At 38.9% G+C, this 18,513-nt stretch overlaps 1 protein-coding gene across 1 annotated transcript; it reads right to left on the reverse strand.

Moving 5' to 3' along the window:
* Positions 1-3,673: 3,673 nt before the first annotated feature.
* LOC130172874 (secretagogin-like) lies at positions 3,674-18,415 on the reverse strand. The gene is made up of 11 exons (XM_056381834.1): positions 18,252-18,415; positions 17,766-17,836; positions 14,588-14,680; positions 11,053-11,142; positions 10,218-10,274; positions 9,669-9,746; positions 7,490-7,545; positions 7,007-7,052; positions 6,808-6,867; positions 4,682-4,750; positions 3,674-4,248 (listed from the first exon to the last, which is right to left on the reverse strand). The coding sequence occupies exons 1-11, from the start codon at positions 18,319-18,321 to the stop codon at positions 4,120-4,122; spliced, it is 819 nt and encodes a 272-aa protein (XP_056237809.1). The 5' UTR covers positions 18,322-18,415; the 3' UTR covers positions 3,674-4,119.
* Positions 18,416-18,513: the final 98 nt, after the last annotated feature.

The following is an 18,513-nucleotide window of genomic DNA, read 5'->3' on the forward strand; positions in this document are numbered from 1 at the left end:
ATTTTTTACACAGATTTTGCTTTATCAAATACCAGAATTACAAAATGTGCATTGTCGATTTAATTAGGTTTTGTTGCTATGCCAAATCATCTGAAAGATTTAAATTAAATCTTTTAGACAGTTAATCCAATAACAGCTGCCTCAGATCCGATCCATTATAATCCACAAGAAAACAAGAAAAGTGAATTCAGGCCAATGAGCAAAAGTGAAACAATTTGTTGAACTTATTCCAAAATCACAGTATATTATAGTTATAGCAGTTTTCAGAAGAGGGTTGGTAGTACACCCATTCAACACGTCTGTCTCACTTTCTTGTCTGTCTATATGAGTTCTCTTGCCAAAACATATTTTTTTCCTTTGACCTACCTTCTGTCGTAAAGGTCATTGAGGTACTCATGTGAAACCATGGCAACTAGTGACCTGGCAGATCCATACATCGTGAATTATGTTTACAGTTCAGCTAATAAGTCCCCTGAACTGCATTTAGCACTGGCATTTTGGGAATGGGAATGGGAACGTTAGGTTTCACCTAGGAGAGGGACAGAAACGCAACCTTAAAGACGGGCAGAGGGAGACTTTAAAGAGTTACAATTTACAGCACCTTTCTTATTTGTTGTTTACTTAGTCAGCAAACTGTGGAGGCAGAGAAGAAAAGAAGGAGAGAGACAAAAGACATGAACAAGAAAATGGGGTCAGTGGTCTGTCACTGTGAGGAGCCTGGTGCCATGGCCTTTACATATTTAACTAGACATTGTTCTTAGCAAAGCACACACCAGCTTCATGCAGCAAGCCGGCTACGCTTTCTTAATGGAGCCGTTAACTTGAAGTATTTGCCATGCCTGGTCAATACAAATGAAATGTAGTCACGTCATAGTTTCTGTTTTCAAGTTGAGTAGAAATGTGTCTGTAGATAGAAACGTGGAACATTTTGTGACCGACTATCAGTCGTCCTGTGGCTGGTCAGCACTAATGGACAGGCAAAAAGTGATTGTCTGTTTTTTCTACAACCACCATTAATTTATTTGCATATGCAGCTGTGAGTAAATTATATATCTGGTGACAATAATGACAGAATAGAAGTACTGTGCTGTAAAATGTGTAGAGGTATAGCATCATCTACTGGGGATACAAGTGAACCTATCCACTGTGAGTGTTTTAACAAGTTGACACTGTTGAAGTAAAATATTAAAAGCAGTAGAATATTAAAACTAAGGATATGTTTTTATTCATTTTACTCTCATTGTACTTAAAAATATTAATTAGTAAAATATTTATATTTTATTCAAGGACGGCAACGCTTCAGCCCTACCACTAGAGGGCATCATTGTGCAATGTAATCCTTGAAAGATGCTCTGTGTGGGAGGGAGTTATTTTCAATTTTTTTTCTCTCTCTCTCTCTCTCTCTCACTCACTCACTCACTCACGCACTCTCTCTCTCTCTCACACACACACACACACACACACACACACACACACACACACACACACACATTAGTTCAACAGATGTACCCATAATATTAAAGTGCCTCCTACAAACACACCAATATTAGATCAACAGGCGTAGCATTAATATTACCTCCAGTAACATTTTCAGGTGAGGTGTTGATTATTGATATATTCAGTGTCCCTCATTTGTTTGCATTATACTATCCGTCTGTGAGTCACCTGATGTAATTAAATAGCATAAAATGCAGTAGTAATAACTTTGGGCCTGATTCTTGGGCTCAAGCTCTTCCATAGCTTCCCCTTGTTACTGTTATTGGTTTTGCATCATTTGTGTTGTATTCATGGCTTCATCTGCAACAGAACACACAGTTGAGCTGTAAAGCCTCAGGTAAAGCACTTGTTAATGTGACAGCAGTAGAACACACCACTAAATGATGCATCCAACTGGGTCATTAGTTAAGAATTAAGTCCCATCTAACTGCCGGATAACCTGTTTAGCGACCTGAGCCCTGCTGGTTTAAAGCTGCGTCACGGTTCAAGAAGGGCCACATCACTGTGGGATAAATGGAAACAATTTTGCACAATGGAAATTATTTAGACAGGAAAAAAACACAGATGGCTTGTTGAACATGCAGCTGTCATTTTTATAAATGAATGTATATATTATCAGAGACAGCTGTCTATACATTATAATCACTTTCAGGTTGTTTTTCCTTCCACAGCAGGGCTACAAAGACTCAACGGCCAGGCTTCCTGTTTGTGGCTTAAGATATATTTTTGGTAGGCAGGATACAAGGAAATTAAAGTAACATAGTCCAGATTCAGTTTGTTATTCATCTGAAATGGAGCTTCATTCAATCGGATATATAAAAGAATCATAAAACAGTAAAACTTGATTCTCTACAGATTAGAAAACATGTTTACCCTCATAGGGTCAGTGACAGCAGCTCATTTCTTCACACAGATAATAGAAACTGTTGGAAAATAATTATTAATTCTGCATCCATTAGAGTGCTTTGTTTCTTTTATTATCAGATAGTATTTCAGTGAAATTCCCTGCTGCTGCACCACAATGACTGTTAAACATCCAGTGTAACGGAAGCCTGTGGCAAAGTGATGAGGAAAGCTTTCAGCCTAAATGGGAAACTGTTTGTTTTGCAGCAGCTGTGTGGCAGCCACTCTGTGCACACACAAACACACAATCATAAGCCCTTGTACTGTACAACACGGTATACACATGCAAACACCCACACGAGTGTATCTTTTTTTACCTTATATTATCACGCTATCTAACATAGCCTCTTTAATGTCCGCAGCTGTGCTTATCTGTTTTGCCCCACCCAAAAAAACAGAGAAAGAGGCAATATCAAACCACTCACAACGGGTTTGTAAGGACACAAAGGGCAATGAGGCAGAGTAGAGCTTTTAGGTCCGCACCATTAGCTCCTTTTTAGGTTTCCATCTACTTAACCATGTTGGTTTTCACTCTGTCTCCTACTTGACAAACAAAGACTTGCCCTGTCCGCATGTTGCATCTCACAGGAGAAGGGTCACACTGACCTGTGTTACAGTGTATCTGGTGGATATGAAACTGTTCAGTAAAAATGTTGAGGCCTATGCTAACCTCTACATTTCTAAACCTACATTAGTTTAGACTTGTTTTTCATTATGAGGCATGAAATTAAATGTCTTTTTTGATGAATCTATGACAATGTTCAGCCAACAAAATTGTATTATATTATGTTGTATGTCTTCATTCCTTGCATCTGACCAAACATCATTTACAGCGTGATGAAAATGAGTGAATGAATGATTTTTGAAGAGGCATTGTGAAGGCTGTGATGTCATCATCATCATGCAATGTTATCAATGAACGTTTTGCAGCTTTAGGTTTGAATCATTTTAATTTCATACTGTATTTCTGCTCTATAGTTATGGATGATACAGTAAATATCAGGTAATGCAACAGCTGACCAGCAATTGGAATATGTAGATAGTTGTTCATAATCAAGGATTATTTTAAAGATTTGTAAATGATACAATAGTGACTTGTAAAATGAAATTATGTATATTTCTATTATATCATCAGATCAAAATGTTAGTTCCCTTAATGAGTAAACCTAAGTTAATCTAATTAATGAAAGTTTAAATTATACATTTATATAAAAGCTGTTTAATACATTACAGTAGTAAAAACTATGTGAAACATAATCAGCACTTGTCATCATTGTTTTATTTTCTCATAGGCCCTTTATTTTAAAATGACAGTAAACAACATCCTGTACTTGGCAGAGAAACATGCAAGTGCCCAAACGTCAGTAATGACCAACATAGTCTGGCTCCATGAATAAAATTCAATATTACAATGAAAAACATTCTGTTTTCAAAAGCTACACTGACATGTTTACTGACTGACAAATCTCACAGCACCAGACATCCATTTTAGCCAAAAAAACATCTAATTTTTTTGGCCCTAAAACATGCACAGCTTGAAGTCGTAGTACATAGTGTCTAATCGTTTCTATCATATTCAGGATCAAATAACAATTTATGAATAGTGACCTTAAATAACCTCAGACTGATCTGCATCAAAACAGCATTCTACCATTATTGACTATACAACAAATTCAGAGTGAGTGTTACATAATACATTATAATAACACAGATCTTTAATCAAGGTTTAGGCTTGACTCCCAGACACAGAGAAAGCTCATTTTTCTGGATCTTTCCGTCTTTGTTGACGTCACAGTGACGCAGTAGAACGGCGCGCAGCTTGTCCAGCTCAGTACCCGTCATATTGGGCTGCAGAGGAGAGAGGAAGGACAAGAAGGCATTACACTGTAAATGTGGTGTTTGTAAGCAGCACTTTTTAGCTTTGGTGCAGGGTGAGACATTCAGTGGTGCATCAGTGCATTGGTATTTTCCTGAAGTGCACTGAGGTTATTTCCTTGACTGTGTCAGTTTGGTATCTAGGTGAATCGCCGTGCCCCCGAGTGGGAGCAAATCAAGCGGCACACTGCGACCTTGCTGCAAAAACACGTTTTGATCAGGTGTCCAAATTTATTGTGGTTTAATACTGAGCTGTTGAGAGAAGTAGAGTAGTAGAAGTAGCAGCAAATATACCTCTTAATAGACATATTTTGTGTGCACATCACAACATTTTAGGTAAACAACACTCTGTTAAAAAAGCATAGTCATTAAAAAACACAGTTGGAACAACAGCACAGACTCTTACCCTGACCAGCCCCATCATGTCTTTGACAAAGCCGTCCACCTCAGGACCCTCCAACGCTCCTGTCTTACTCTGAACAAGAGCAAAGGGACAGAAAAAGGAAAAGAAAAGGAAAAAGCCAAAGGAAAGAGAAAAAGACAGAGATAATTACTTCCCCAAAATTTACATCCCACTCACATTATTAAGTCAGTCATTCATTCGTTTTCCTCTACTGGGCGTATATCTTAGGGTCATAGTCAGGCCTGAAACACATCCAGTATGTAGTGTGTTCACACTGAATCAAGTGACAAAATTAAGTACACTCAAAGCAGACAGTATGCATATTATTACGGTTGATTTTCGAATGTGCTGTTGATGCACAATATTCTCCCACAATGCAATGCACAAAGAAAATGAAGGAGGATCTTACAACTCCTGACAGGCTGTCTTTCAATAATGTACATTTATATGAAATATCCACCTACAGGCTACACACAGAGAGATTTGAAGCAGAAGCACTGGAGCGCTACTTGACAGTGTCACACAGTGAAGGAAACAGTATGATGCTGCTGTCCCTCCTCCTTACTGCAGATATACCACAACAAAAGGCTTGAATATGCAAGGCCATATGAGATATTTGCCCCCTGCCATGAGACTATGAGACCAACATTTTCACACTCTCCAGGAGTTAAAGATAATGTTCGAAGGCATGCTGTTAAGAAAAAACTTGAAAAAGGTGTCACTTGCGGTGCTGTTAATTTAAAGGCTTGAAATTGTAGCCAAGGTGTGAAACATGTCACTTACACTGAGTCACTTGCTATATTTTAATCAGACTGTATTACCACGGTCGAGCAGGATGGATGTGACCTGACTAGGGCTGTCCCAAACGATTATTTTTTAAACGATTAATCTATCGATTATTTTTTCAATTATTCGACTAATCTAACGATTATTTACAGTAATTTTATAGCAATTATTTTTCAGTTAGTCATTTAATATAACAATTTTCCCCGTCCAACATCTTGACTCGCTGCACCATGGTGTTTCCTCTTTATGTGCTCGTGCATGACTGTCGTGCTAGAGTGATATGCCAGATGCACTTTGCAGAGTCTGCAGACTACTGCACTGTTGGTGTCAAGATTAAAGTATTCCCAAACTTTGGAGGACCGTGTGCGAGCCTTTTTTGCCGCGTGTTGCTCCACACGCTCCGTCGTACTGCTGGTAGACGCCGCCGTGTTGTTCAAATAGATTACACAGACGCAAATCATTCATGTAGTCAATGACTTCAATTACGTCACCGCGTTGTCCCAGTCCGTGCGCTGCGCTTGTATCCGGGTAAACCAAAGACGATGGATATAAACGGTCCCATAAGAAAGTTCTGGTTTTGTTCTATGAACATTTACCCTGTGTGATTTTACACGACGCGTCGACACTAAAATTCCACGTCGAATAATTTTTATAATCGACAACGTCGATTACGTCGGATAATCGTCCCAGACCTGACTAATTATTAAAAATGTCGTACCGAGTCTCCAATCACAGTCAAAATACAATACTACACCCTAATGATGATAACCATAGAGCACTTCTCTCAAAGTTTCTCTCGAAATGAAAGGTGATGGAGGTAGAAGATTTCAGACAGATTAACTCATGCACATTTGACATTATAGACAAAGTCATACATGTGATTGAACAGGATAAGGGAAGCTTATCAGGGGGTATTGATATGAATTACTGACTCCTACCTGCCACTGCACTATGAATGATCATCATCCCAGAGAGGGACTTGACAACATAATTGGTGCTTTATTCTATTACGTTACATTAGAGGAAAGGGAGCTAATTGGATTCGTGTCACTGTTCTGAATCATTTCATGCACATTGCCATACATTATGCAAATTTGAGAGTTTTAATTAATTTGGAATAGGAGTAATGGTTATGCTTGTAGTACAACTGGCCAAGTGCAACCTACTCTGGCAATAGCAACAGGATGATCATATTTAGGTTTTTCCTAAAACCAAACTACCCATTTTCCACATTCCTACAAATTTTCATGCAGGAACAGGAACAACAAGCATCATTTGCTTAGATATGATAACATTATGAAATAGCCATCCTCATCCGTCTCACAGTGTATTACCGTACTTACAACATCATAGTGGTCAAAGATCTTCTCAAAGTCTCTTTTCCTCTCCTCTTTACTGCAGGCCTTGAAAACAGAAGGGAGAAGTTGTTAGAAATTAGATAAAAATAGATAGAAGATAACTTATTAACCTGTTGCAACACAATTTGCCCTAATTTTTTAATCTGGAAAAGTGTTAAAAGAACAAGATAAACAATGCACTTACATCCATCTGGAACTGGAGCAGGAAATTCTCTTCTAAAGCCAAGATCCTTATTGAGAGAGACATACATACTTTACAAGGAGTGTCTGAGCTATCGAAGAGAAAAATATTCCTTGTGGTAGTTGTCACCTTCTTTAAATGAACAGGGGCAGGGATTGTTCAGCCATGTTCTCGTGTACATTTCTTTATAAATTCTATGCAGGTTGGTGCATTGACTCCTATCAGCCAGAGTTGAATAATGTGGTTCTACTGTAATACTGAAGTAATAGTGGCTCAAGATAGTTGATTGATCATTTTTTGAGATGGTAGCATTTGGCAATTAGCTCTTGTATGTCTGTCCAAACATTTGACAACAGACACATAAAGATGGTTTCATGGCAACACTTACATTGTGTAATACATAACCAATACAGTCCTAGGCTACAGACATTTTAACATTGCAGGGACTTCTAAGAATAGCTCTTCGTTCTGCTCTTTGAAAAATACCTGGCAAGGTCGTTCAAATCCAAACGGCCATCCTTGTTTTTGTCAAAGATTTTCATCTGCAAGAAAAGGAGGCTGTGTTAAGAAGCATGAAAATAACTAGCCACTGTGAAATTGTCTGTCTGTGCAGTTACTACTTTCCTCACACCACCTGTGCCTCTAGAGCCAACTCATCTGTCTTTGACCATGAATCAATCTCCTCTAAATTGAAATCTATAAAATAGTAGGACTGTGCTGTCTGAGGCTAGGAGTTTCCACAGATGTAAGTTAGGGAGACAGTTAATTAGATATATTGCCTGTGTTATTCTGCCTTTTGACAACTGCCGCATCACACGAGATCTCCAGAACGTAATATCGCAAGTGAGAAATCCTTCTGAACAGTTGTGGTCTCATTTTGCTGTTGTTTGGCAGAATAGTATATTGCAGCAACTTAAATCCTTTCAGCCTTCTGAAGCTTTTATTTGTGAAAATAAACATGTCAAAAGTTAAGTTTTGAGGACAGCTGTTGCATATGTTTTTACCATTTCATCTAGTGTAACTACAGTAGGCTAACTAGCATTTGCAAGCTACCCGAAAACTGCAGGATGTGACTGTGTAAACCAGCTCCACACAACCACTTCAGACAGTAGGTGAAACAGAGTCTCTTGTCATGTCAGTTATGATACAGTGTCCAATCACTCACACACTAAGTTAAGACAAGAAAAGGTTTAGCATAAACTTATCTCTACATATGGACTGATGGCAAGTCAGATCACCATGACAACCATCTGAACACACCTTGGTTAAAGCGCTACCTCAGTTTTGAAGTAAAGTGGTAGCAGATGTTCGTATACCAACATATACTATATGGACAAACTTATCGGGCCACCTACAGGAGCCTTTATGACATCCCATTCTAAATCCATAGGCATTATAATGGAGTTGGTCCCCCCTTTGCAGCTATAACAGGTTCCACTCTTCTGGGAAAGCTTTCTACAAGATTTTGGAGTGTCTGTGGGAATTTTTGCCCATTCATCCAGAAGAGCATTTGTTAGATCAGACACTGATGTTGGATGAGAGGGCCTGGCTCGCAGTCTCCGTTCTAGTTCATGCCAAAGGTGTTCGATGGGGTTGAGGTCAGGGCTCTGTGCGGGCAAGTCACACCAAACTCACCCAACCATGCCTTTATGGACATTGCTTTGTTCACTGGGGCACAGTCATGCTGGAACAGAAAAGTGCCTTCCCCAAACTGTTCCCACAAAGTTGGAAGTATAGAATTGTCCAAAATGTCTTGGTAAGCTGAAGCATTAAGATTTCCCTAAACTGGAACTAAGGGGCCTAGGCCAACCGCAAAGAAAAACAACCCCACAGCATTATCCCTCCTCCACCAAACTTTACACTTGGCACAATGCAGTCAGTCAGGTAACATTCTCCTGGCATTCACCAAACCCAGACTCGTCTGTCAGACTGCCAGATAGAGAAGCGTGATTCGTCACACAGAACTCGTTTCCACTGCTCCAGATCCCAGTGGCGGTGTGCTTTAACCCGCTCTATCCGACGCGTGGGATTGTGTTTGGTGATGTAAGGCTTGTGTGCAGCTGCCCGGCCATGGAAACCCCTGCCATGAAGCTCTCGGCGCACAGTTTTTGTGCTGATGTTTATGCCAGAGGAAGTTTGGAACTGTGCAGTTATTGAGTCAGCAGAACGTTGGCGCCTCTTATGCACTGTGCACCTCAGCACTCGCTGACCCCGCTCTGTAACTTTACGTGGTCTGCCACTTCATAGCTGAGTTGCTGTGGTTCCTAAACGCTTCCTCTTTGCAATAATACCACTCACAGTTGCTTGTGGAATATCTAGGAGGGAAGAAATTTCATGAACTGACTTGTTGCAACGGTGGCATCCTATTACAGTACCACGCTCAAATTCAGTGAGTTCTTTATGACGTATTCTTTCACAAATGTTTATAGAGGCAGACTGCGTGGCTAGGTGTTTGATTTTATACACCTGTGGCAATGGGACTGAATGAAACACCTGAATTCAATGATTAAGAGGTGTGACCCAATACTTTTGTCCATATAGTGTACATTGGAGTCCAAAAGTCTGATTTCACTTTCCCATTCAAGTGAATTAGGAAGTGGTCGGAGACTATGGAATAGTCTCAGAATGTGGAGAATAAGTGTGTGTGAGTGAATTGTATTACTACCATTGTGTCGGTGTACTCCTCCAGCTTGTCAGACGACACTTCCTTGTGGTCCTGCTGGAACAGGTCTTTCAGGAAAGCCTAAAGAAAAATAGATTATCTTATCATCAAAACAGTTAAATCCAGTGGGGGATAGATTATATGTTACAAGGGTACTTCATTTGTGCAGATTATGTAGTGAGAAAGAGCTGGTTCCAAAATTTGAGGATTTTTGTTCAAAATCATGAAATTACTCCCCATTAGTATTTATTTTAACATCTTCATGTCAACAAAGGAATCTGTCCTGTTAGTGTTTCCTTTCCAAATCAACAACTGGCTAAACATCAAAAATATATTAAAAAAAAAACTTTATTATTAGAAGAAAAGGGTGTTGTCAGAAGCTGAAAAAGAACATACATCTCAATTTATGACAGAACATGAAATAATGGCCAAAGGCTGCAGTCATTCTCTGTTGGTGCCACGAATGCTGACTGTTCCTTGAACAGAAAAGAGGTGCATAATTGGTTCTGTGGTGTGAGGGTGTGGGTTCTTTGTCCATGTTGAAAACCTCACCTTGAGCTCCTGAGCTGATATGTAGCCACTGCAGTCAAGATCGTACTTCCTCCATATCTGCAGTGGGCAGAAGAGGGCAAGTCAGCAAATGGTTACATATGCAATGTGATGTAACAGAAGTGCAGCTAACTTAATATGAAACAGTAAAATCATTATAGCCACTGGGGTGATTTTCTTTTGGTGACATGAGCTCAGAGGTGAATTATCAAGTTAATTATGATGCAGATATAATTCAGTTGGTTAAAATTGAGCTCTTTCAATCATTTCATAATTTATTGTTTTGAGGTTGTTGGAAGACTTCCTCATACTTTGCTTGCGTGCCACGCCAAGCCACTGGCACATTCTGTTTTCTGCTCTGCTGGTCTGTTGCTGGTCGATCTGGTTTTAGGCAGGGAAATATTAGAAAGTGTTGCATATTACCTGTCATTATCATTTTCTTGGCAATAATCTATTCTACATTCCATTATATTAGCCCGAAACTGAACAACAGCTGATATACAGCTGAAATTCTTAGATGCTTTTTAGCTTGAAAATGTACTAAACTGGTGCTTTGGTTTATATCTTGATACTTGTCATGTATGGACACTGGAAAATGGACAAATTTAAGTTCCAACTTACAATAAATTGTACACTACAAAAACACCAGTGAATCCTGGAAGACGTCTTTCTCTGGTGGTGACATGTGGCAACAGTACCCAATTAAACTATGATCATCACATCACATGGTATATGTTGGACCACTGGTCAACTAGGACACCTCTGTTTTGGTGATTTCGATGCTGTTGTGTAATCAGTTCTGTTAGTTCTACCTTTCATCAACATATTGTGATCTTACCTTCATGAAGTCAACACTGTTGTCCAGGGGAGCCTCTCTACGGAAAATTAACAGGAAGTTCTCATCTTCAGGGAGGATCATATGGGCCAGCTGGAAGACAGGAAAGGGGGCAGAGGTCAGACCAGAGAGCAGTGATTGGATGTTGATGTTCGGTGAGGCTTTCCCTCCACAGTACCTAAGTCTTACCCATTTTATTCTTGGAGAGAATAACAGTCGCCACCAAGTTTACAGGATACAAATAGTCTTGAAATCTTGATCAGATGAGGAGTCAATTTTATCAACTATTTTCTACAGAAGAAATGAATCCGATCAAACTCTCAACAATGAGGTCCTTGAATTATCCTGAGAAACTAAGATACTGAGACTTTGCTATTGAATTTTACAAATACAGTTTTGTAGTAAGGTGGCAGGTGAAGCCTCAGATAGAGTGTAGACTGTGAGTATTAGGACACTTAGACTGTTTTTGTTCTTCAGGCTTTGTGCTTCAGCACATTCAGTTTGAAATGAAATAATGTATAATACATTAAAGTGCCAAGTCGTAGCCTTGGCCTTCAGTCATGAAGCTTTTTCTTGACAGCTGACAAGGAAACATGTACGCCTACATCCTGGAGAGTGTTCTTGACTTGCTGTGCAGTCATAAGAGTTTTTCTTGTCCATGCAAATTATTTTTCCATCATCCACAAGGTTTGTGCTCCTCGGTCTACCGAGTGGTTTACCTTTTTCTACTTTTCCTGTGCACACCTGCTTTTTTAGAATGTACTGCACTGTTGATTTTGGCAAACCAACTACTTTTGATTTCTCTTTGACAGATTTTTAGTTTTTGTAGTCTCATTATTAGCTTCTTCCATTGCACAGTTACCTTTTTACTCCTCATATTTACAGGCAACTCCACCTTAAACTAATTTGAAACTCTTAATAAACTCCGAGCCACGTGTGAACTCTTTTGTGCATGAACTAGGTTTGAAACAACACACTGCTGTCCAAGAAACATTAAGCAGCCAAGTGTCCAATTACTTTTGAACCCTTGCAATGTGGACACTGTGTGTTAAGTGTTTTCTGTATGTTAATGTAAACGTAGTCTAATTCACGCTTGGACTTGGCATTTTATTTCAAATTGACTGTGCTGAAGTACAGAGCCTGAAGAAGGAAAAATGCGTCCAAATGCTGGACTGTATCTGAAAACATGTTTTACTGTCATTCAGATGAACCATCCCTACACCAGCTCCTCCTGGCTCCTGTCCAATTCATGTCGCCCTCTTGTAGTCTGTCCTTCTTTAACGATATCAGCCCTCCATTAGCAGATTAAACTGGACAATATCATTATTCTAATTAAAATACAAGATGGTACTGCAGCCATTTGGTTCACAAAGCTTACAGCTCAGAGAAAAAGCGCAATGCACCAACAGTGCTGCCAAATACAGACGAGCCAGACATTCAGAGATAAAACGCTGATCACGCACACAAGTCATGCCATTGCTAAATGTCTTGGTTAAAGCATTAATAAGAAGTAGAGCTAACCCATTATCTAATCATCTGTTGATATGTTTTTGATGCTTGTGTATTTGAAAAAAATGCTGAAAATTGGTGAAAACATTTCCATTAAATTTCCTAGAGCACGATATCTGTAGATTGCTTTTTTTGTTACAGCAACAGTCCAAAACCCAAAAATACTCATCTACAATGAGAAAAGCAGCAAAGAGCACTTGCAGTATACTTTAAATAGCCTATACACAGTACACAGTGTCCTCATATATATTGTCACATTTCATGTTTGATCGTAAGCGAACACTGAGTCTAACAGATCGGTCTTATGATATCTGGACTTCATACAGCTATCACACAGGATACTGTGGCTTTTTGCATTGCTAACTTCCTTTTGTCAGCCATAGAGCAGAAGCAACAGCATATGGGGAAATAGCATGAAAAAATTACAAAAACCTGGTCAGTAGAAACATATTTACCATATATACAGTAAGCAGGTGTCAGTTTCTTTAGGTTCACCGGTAATACAAGAATCCTGCAATAAACTGTTTTAGAGAGGTGTTCAACTTTATGTTCATTTTGAAGGGTGTCGCTTGTGGTGGTGCTGAACTGTATTTCATTACACAGAGAGGAGTTCCTGTAGTATTAGACTAGCATTAGGTTTTGCAAAGTGTATCTAATAAACTGGCAACTGAGTGTATATTCACTACATGAACCTAAATTCTTACTCTTTGCAGTAGGGATGCACTGACCCAATTCACTGGGTTAGTATCAGGGCTGTTACTGTCCTTAATAAGTGGATCAGACATTAACCATAAATGACTGAGCAACACTAAACACAGTTTTGAATTTAGTGTTTCTGCTCTCAGCTACATTCATCTAGTCAGGATGGAAAACCGCCTAAATTTGTAGCATCCCTAGCCTCATGTGACTTTACATAAAAGTGTTACTTTACAGAAAATGATTTCAAATGAGTTCCAACTGGTGATGTATACATATTTTAAATTTGGGAAAGGCACTAGTATTAATTTATTGGATTTGTTTGCTTGGTATTTGCGGATACTCTGGGTTGAGTTGCCAGAATTGGTACTAGGAGAGAAAAGGAGCTAAAAAGAGCTTTGACCACACTGTTTCTGCATCACCCTCAGTAAATCAGTGTCTTCAAATGGCCACTTACTGCATACATGTATTGATTTTTGTACAGCTTTATGAGAAAAAGTCAAACCTTTGTGGCCTGTGGGTGCAATGCATTAACGGATTGGCCTAATAAATGGGAATACGTTTCTTTTTCTTTCAAAATAAAGTAAATGCACTTTGCTCTGATGAAGCACTGCTGCTGTGCCAGGAGCTGCATCAATTACACTGAGTGGAGACTGAGAAGGCAGTGTCATCGTAATATGTCTTTAAATTTCTGGGAAACAGCCACGGCCTGTTAAGTTGTCAGTCAGGTTTGATTTAATTAAATGAATTGGCTCAATCAAAAAGTCATTCGAGAATCAACCTTCATCAATAAAGAGCAATTTGTCTCATTTAGAAGAATTGTTGTGCCATTCAGATTAGATTTTATTTACACTTATTTACATACTGCGCACTGTTAGGTATTTGATTTTGATAAGTGGTTTGAGTGCCCCTCCTCTGACTGTCTCTTCACTGCAAGAGGATGGCTTAAAGTGACCCTCAGCAGTCCAGGAAATGAGCTTCTGTTCTTCTTGAATATGGTACAAGCTGTATTATTGTCATAGATACATGAGATGAATAAAAGATGAAGAGGAAGCAGAGAGGGGGGTGGTAGATAAAGAGAGGGGGGTGGGTAGAATAGAGGATTCTGAGAGAGAGAGGAGATGGAGAAGAGGACGAAGATCCTGAATAAAGAGGAAGTTAGTAGAGTTCATTTTGTAGAGAGTGACAGACAAAAAGAGAGAGATGGTGTTGTGAGGGAGTTTTAATGTTAGTTTAGTTTTAATTAGTGCTTCACCTTTACTCACTATGGAGTACCAAAAGTTTATTAAGGAAATGATGGTCAAGTGAATGGGATACAGAAACTGTGTTTTACCTCCTGAATCTGTAGTTTCCCGTCAGCTGTGACATCATAGGCGGACATAAACCTCTGCTTCAGTCTCTGAACTCGTTCTTCAGTCACTTTCTCCTGTCGAGACACAATAGGTTAAAATGCAGCATTGATTTTTTTCTTTTTTACCTAAAGCCACCATTACAAATCCACTGGACACAGATATAGTGATCGAGTGAATCGAGCATATAATGTATTTGCAAATCATAGAAAATAATGATGTAGATGACAGATACTTCACTGGCTGAGTCACACTTATTTTAAGCAATGTCACCATGGATACTTCTTTGACCTGTACCTGCCATTTTCCTCTCAAGGTTTGCTTTCTCAACCGCTGGCAAAATTTTCTTAAAGCATTTTTGTAGTTGACTCTGCTTGGCCTTCTCAGTTTTTCTAATATACAGAACAGAAACTATGATGGTGTACACCTCAAACATTTGCAACCAAGAGTGGTCATCTAGGAAGAGAGGAGAGATTTCTATTGCCCAGTGTCATGGTCCTGTTTTTTATTTTTTTATTTATCTTTTTAGCAAGCATTTCACTGCATATACCTCATCTAATCTGAAATGTAACTTCCTCAGTCTATGCCACTGTTCTGTAGATAACGAATAGTCAGGAACTACTTTTACTCATGAAACGTGATGCATTTAAGGATATGGAAAACATATTGTAGCAGTTTATAACCAAAGATTAATTGAGCTACAAACGCTGCAAAAATACAGTCTGATAGCGTGCTTATCTGAGTTAACAATCACATTTTTCTCTAACAGAGCTCAGACAAAAGCTTGAGGCAACTGATGGCAACAATATATTTAGCTCTTCAAGTTATTTTAAAATGCATTTAGCAGCTAATCTAATAGTGTCTCGGTGCAAACCATACTGTAACTATAGAAACCTGTTGATCTGTGATGCTTCTGTGTGAATCATCATTTACATGGTGCAGAGCACACAGTCTGCAGACTACAAGGTGCCAGGCCCTCGCTCATTACAGACAGACAAGTATTTGTCTTCAGCCTCAACTTTCTGTCAGGCAGTCCTGTTGGCACCTGCAATCTGCTGTTGCTAGGCAGAGCTTTTTTAAGTACACACATTAATGTTTGACTTCGTGTACACTACTGAACTGAAATGCTGTATTAATTGAAAAAGCATGTTTCCCCTCTCCATAAGGAATTCATGTATTCTCTAGGTTTTACTGATACATTAAACTAACAGTGTATCATCCCAAAATTCATTAAATAGCTTTTGACCTACTGGTTTAATTGTGGGAAGAAAATGTGTAATTACCAGATATGATGCACTGCAGGAAATAAAACCACAAATAGATAGACAAACACCATGTGGTTCATGTTACCCAATGCTTCAGCAGCTTAATAGGAAATAGCAGAATGAGTGTGCAGTGATGTTGGAGCTCAAGAGAAATAGACCAAACAGAACTCATCCTGGGGGCATTAATGAAAGAGCAAACATTAGAGAGACAAAGTGACCTATGGTTGGTGGTCTGTTTGTTTGAGTACAACCTCATTAGTATCTAAGGGAGTCCAGTCTCACACACGCACAAGAACATGCACTAATAGGTGTACTGTATACTCGTTTGGTGTTCCATTATAACTGGTCAGGGAGAGGGCTCAGTCCATCAGCTTCACAGCATTTAACATTGCTCAGTAAAAAAAATGAGTCATTAGCACGTGTTCACGCAAAAACACACACAAATACAGAGCTCCCCTAGGTCAACTTGTAACCAAGTCTAGGGCTTTTCCTTTGACAGGGACCAGAGCTATATAATTGTGTTGTGTCTAACATCCTTACAGTCACCCCACCCATCCAGATAACTGCATAGAGGTTCAGCTGCCCACACAGCAGAGACCATAAGTGCTGCAAAGTCTGTGCCCAAAAGCAATTATATTTCGTAAAAGCTGATTTAAGCTTTAATTTTGACAAATTGTTTCCTACAAACCCTTCAATCTAAACATGAGAAATTTAATTATCATTGTGTAGCGAACTTTAGTGATTTTAATGGCAAAATTCAAAATAAACAGCTGCCTGTACTTGTAGACCATGTCACATGCAATATAATAAATAAAAAAATTAACTAAGATATATACAGCCCAGACCAGGTCGTTCAAATCAGGATTGAAATAACTGTATTGGAGACTTAGCCCTTTTAACACATAGTGTACAATCACAATTTTTGATATTTTGTGGAAAAACCCTTTGCAATCAGGGACGTCCAACATCCATGGACATCAGCAGACGCTTTGTATCTTCCCTCACAGGCATTCACTGCAGCCACATGCAGCTCTTGTGTGTTGTGTGGTCTCTTTGCCTTTAGTCTGGTCGTCAGCACTTGATTTATGAAACCTTCATTTTATTTATGAGGGCATAAAATGGCGATTTCACTGCGTTTTCACCCTCCAGACAAAAATAAGTCAGGTCTAGCTTAAAAACCAGCACATTTACACTTGGATTTGATTAATAAATTGACTCCAGTAACTGTTAAAAATACAGTTTCAGATTTGTGAAACCAGTATTGTAAAAATCCAAATGGGCTTTTACACTGTTTTATCCTCATCAAGACCACATCAGAGCAGGTCTAGATCAAAAACCACCTCAGTTAGACTTGAACCAGATTAACAGGGAGAGAAATATTTACAACATAGTTTTTCATTTGTGAAACCTTTTCCTTTTGTGACTAGGTCTTTCATCAAGACCTGGTCTATTATTATTATTATTATTATTTTGCATTTTAAAATAAAATAAAGGCTTCATAAATCTGAAAGTGGGTTTTAACAGAGTTAAGTCTTTGACAAGGATGTCGAGCACAGTTCTTTCTATATTGATGTGAACCTACTCAAACTAAAGCTTGGCACTGAAATGCAGTGTCCATGAACTGAAGCTCAGAGCCTGTGCAACTGTGCAAATACTTAGTCTGGACTTATATTTTGAAAACAGCAATGTTTAGTCATATTACCTCCTCTAGTAATGTTATTGTGGGTGCCATATAGATCGACAGATGTGTCGTATGCATTTGCCATTATCAGATGAAAATTATGTGCTAGTGGTTTTGTGCCTGTTCAGATGACATGCACTGCATCGGACTGTATTGAGCTGCTGTTAGTTTTCTTCACTAGATCTAGATAAATTCGTCCAAATAAAGCTTACTTACCTGTGGACCCAGTCTCTTCATCATGTGACGGAAAAAGTCATCAAGCTCTTTGCCCTCAATATAGCCATTATCTGTCCGAATAAAAAAAACAAGTTGTGCAAGTCGCTGGGTTGTAAATGAAGGGAAGCAAGTTGGCATTTTCTTCAAAATTCAAATACTGCGAACTCTCAATGAAGTGACTAAGATAATTTATTACTCGTTTCATGTGACACAGGACTTTACTGTCTGCAGACACAGAAACAGCCCACAGTCATGTTCTGATTTTTTTTTGGTAATAAGAATATTTAACATGATACTCCGAACAGAAATTAGTTGCTACAACCAAAACTCAGAAATTTGTCATCACAAATAGTCCTTTTCTCCCTAATGCCTAGTAACAGTGGAAATAAAATTAAATACATTAAAAAGTACTGTGCTGCCTATCTTAATATATTAATATGTATATCAATGGACAAAAAATATGACCGTGTCTTTAACTGTCCTTACCATCTGCATCGAAGTGTTGCCAGATTTCCAGGAAACCAGCTGCATCCAGGTTATCAAATGCAATGTCCATTTTAATAAAGAAACGCAAAGCAAGCTGTCAACTTTTAAGCATAAAAACAATGAAGACTGAGGTGCCAAACTGTGTTGTTGCACTGTTCAGTAGCCTTCTTTATTTGACATATGCTCTTTCTGACTTAGTAAAAACCACACCTCCTCTGAGAGAGAGCAAGAGAGTGAGAGAGAGCATTGTATTTGCCATCTG

The sequence above is a fragment of the Seriola aureovittata genome, chromosome 7 (assembly GCF_021018895.1).
Source record: "Seriola aureovittata isolate HTS-2021-v1 ecotype China chromosome 7, ASM2101889v1, whole genome shotgun sequence".
NCBI lineage: Eukaryota > Metazoa > Chordata > Actinopteri > Carangiformes > Carangidae > Seriola > Seriola aureovittata.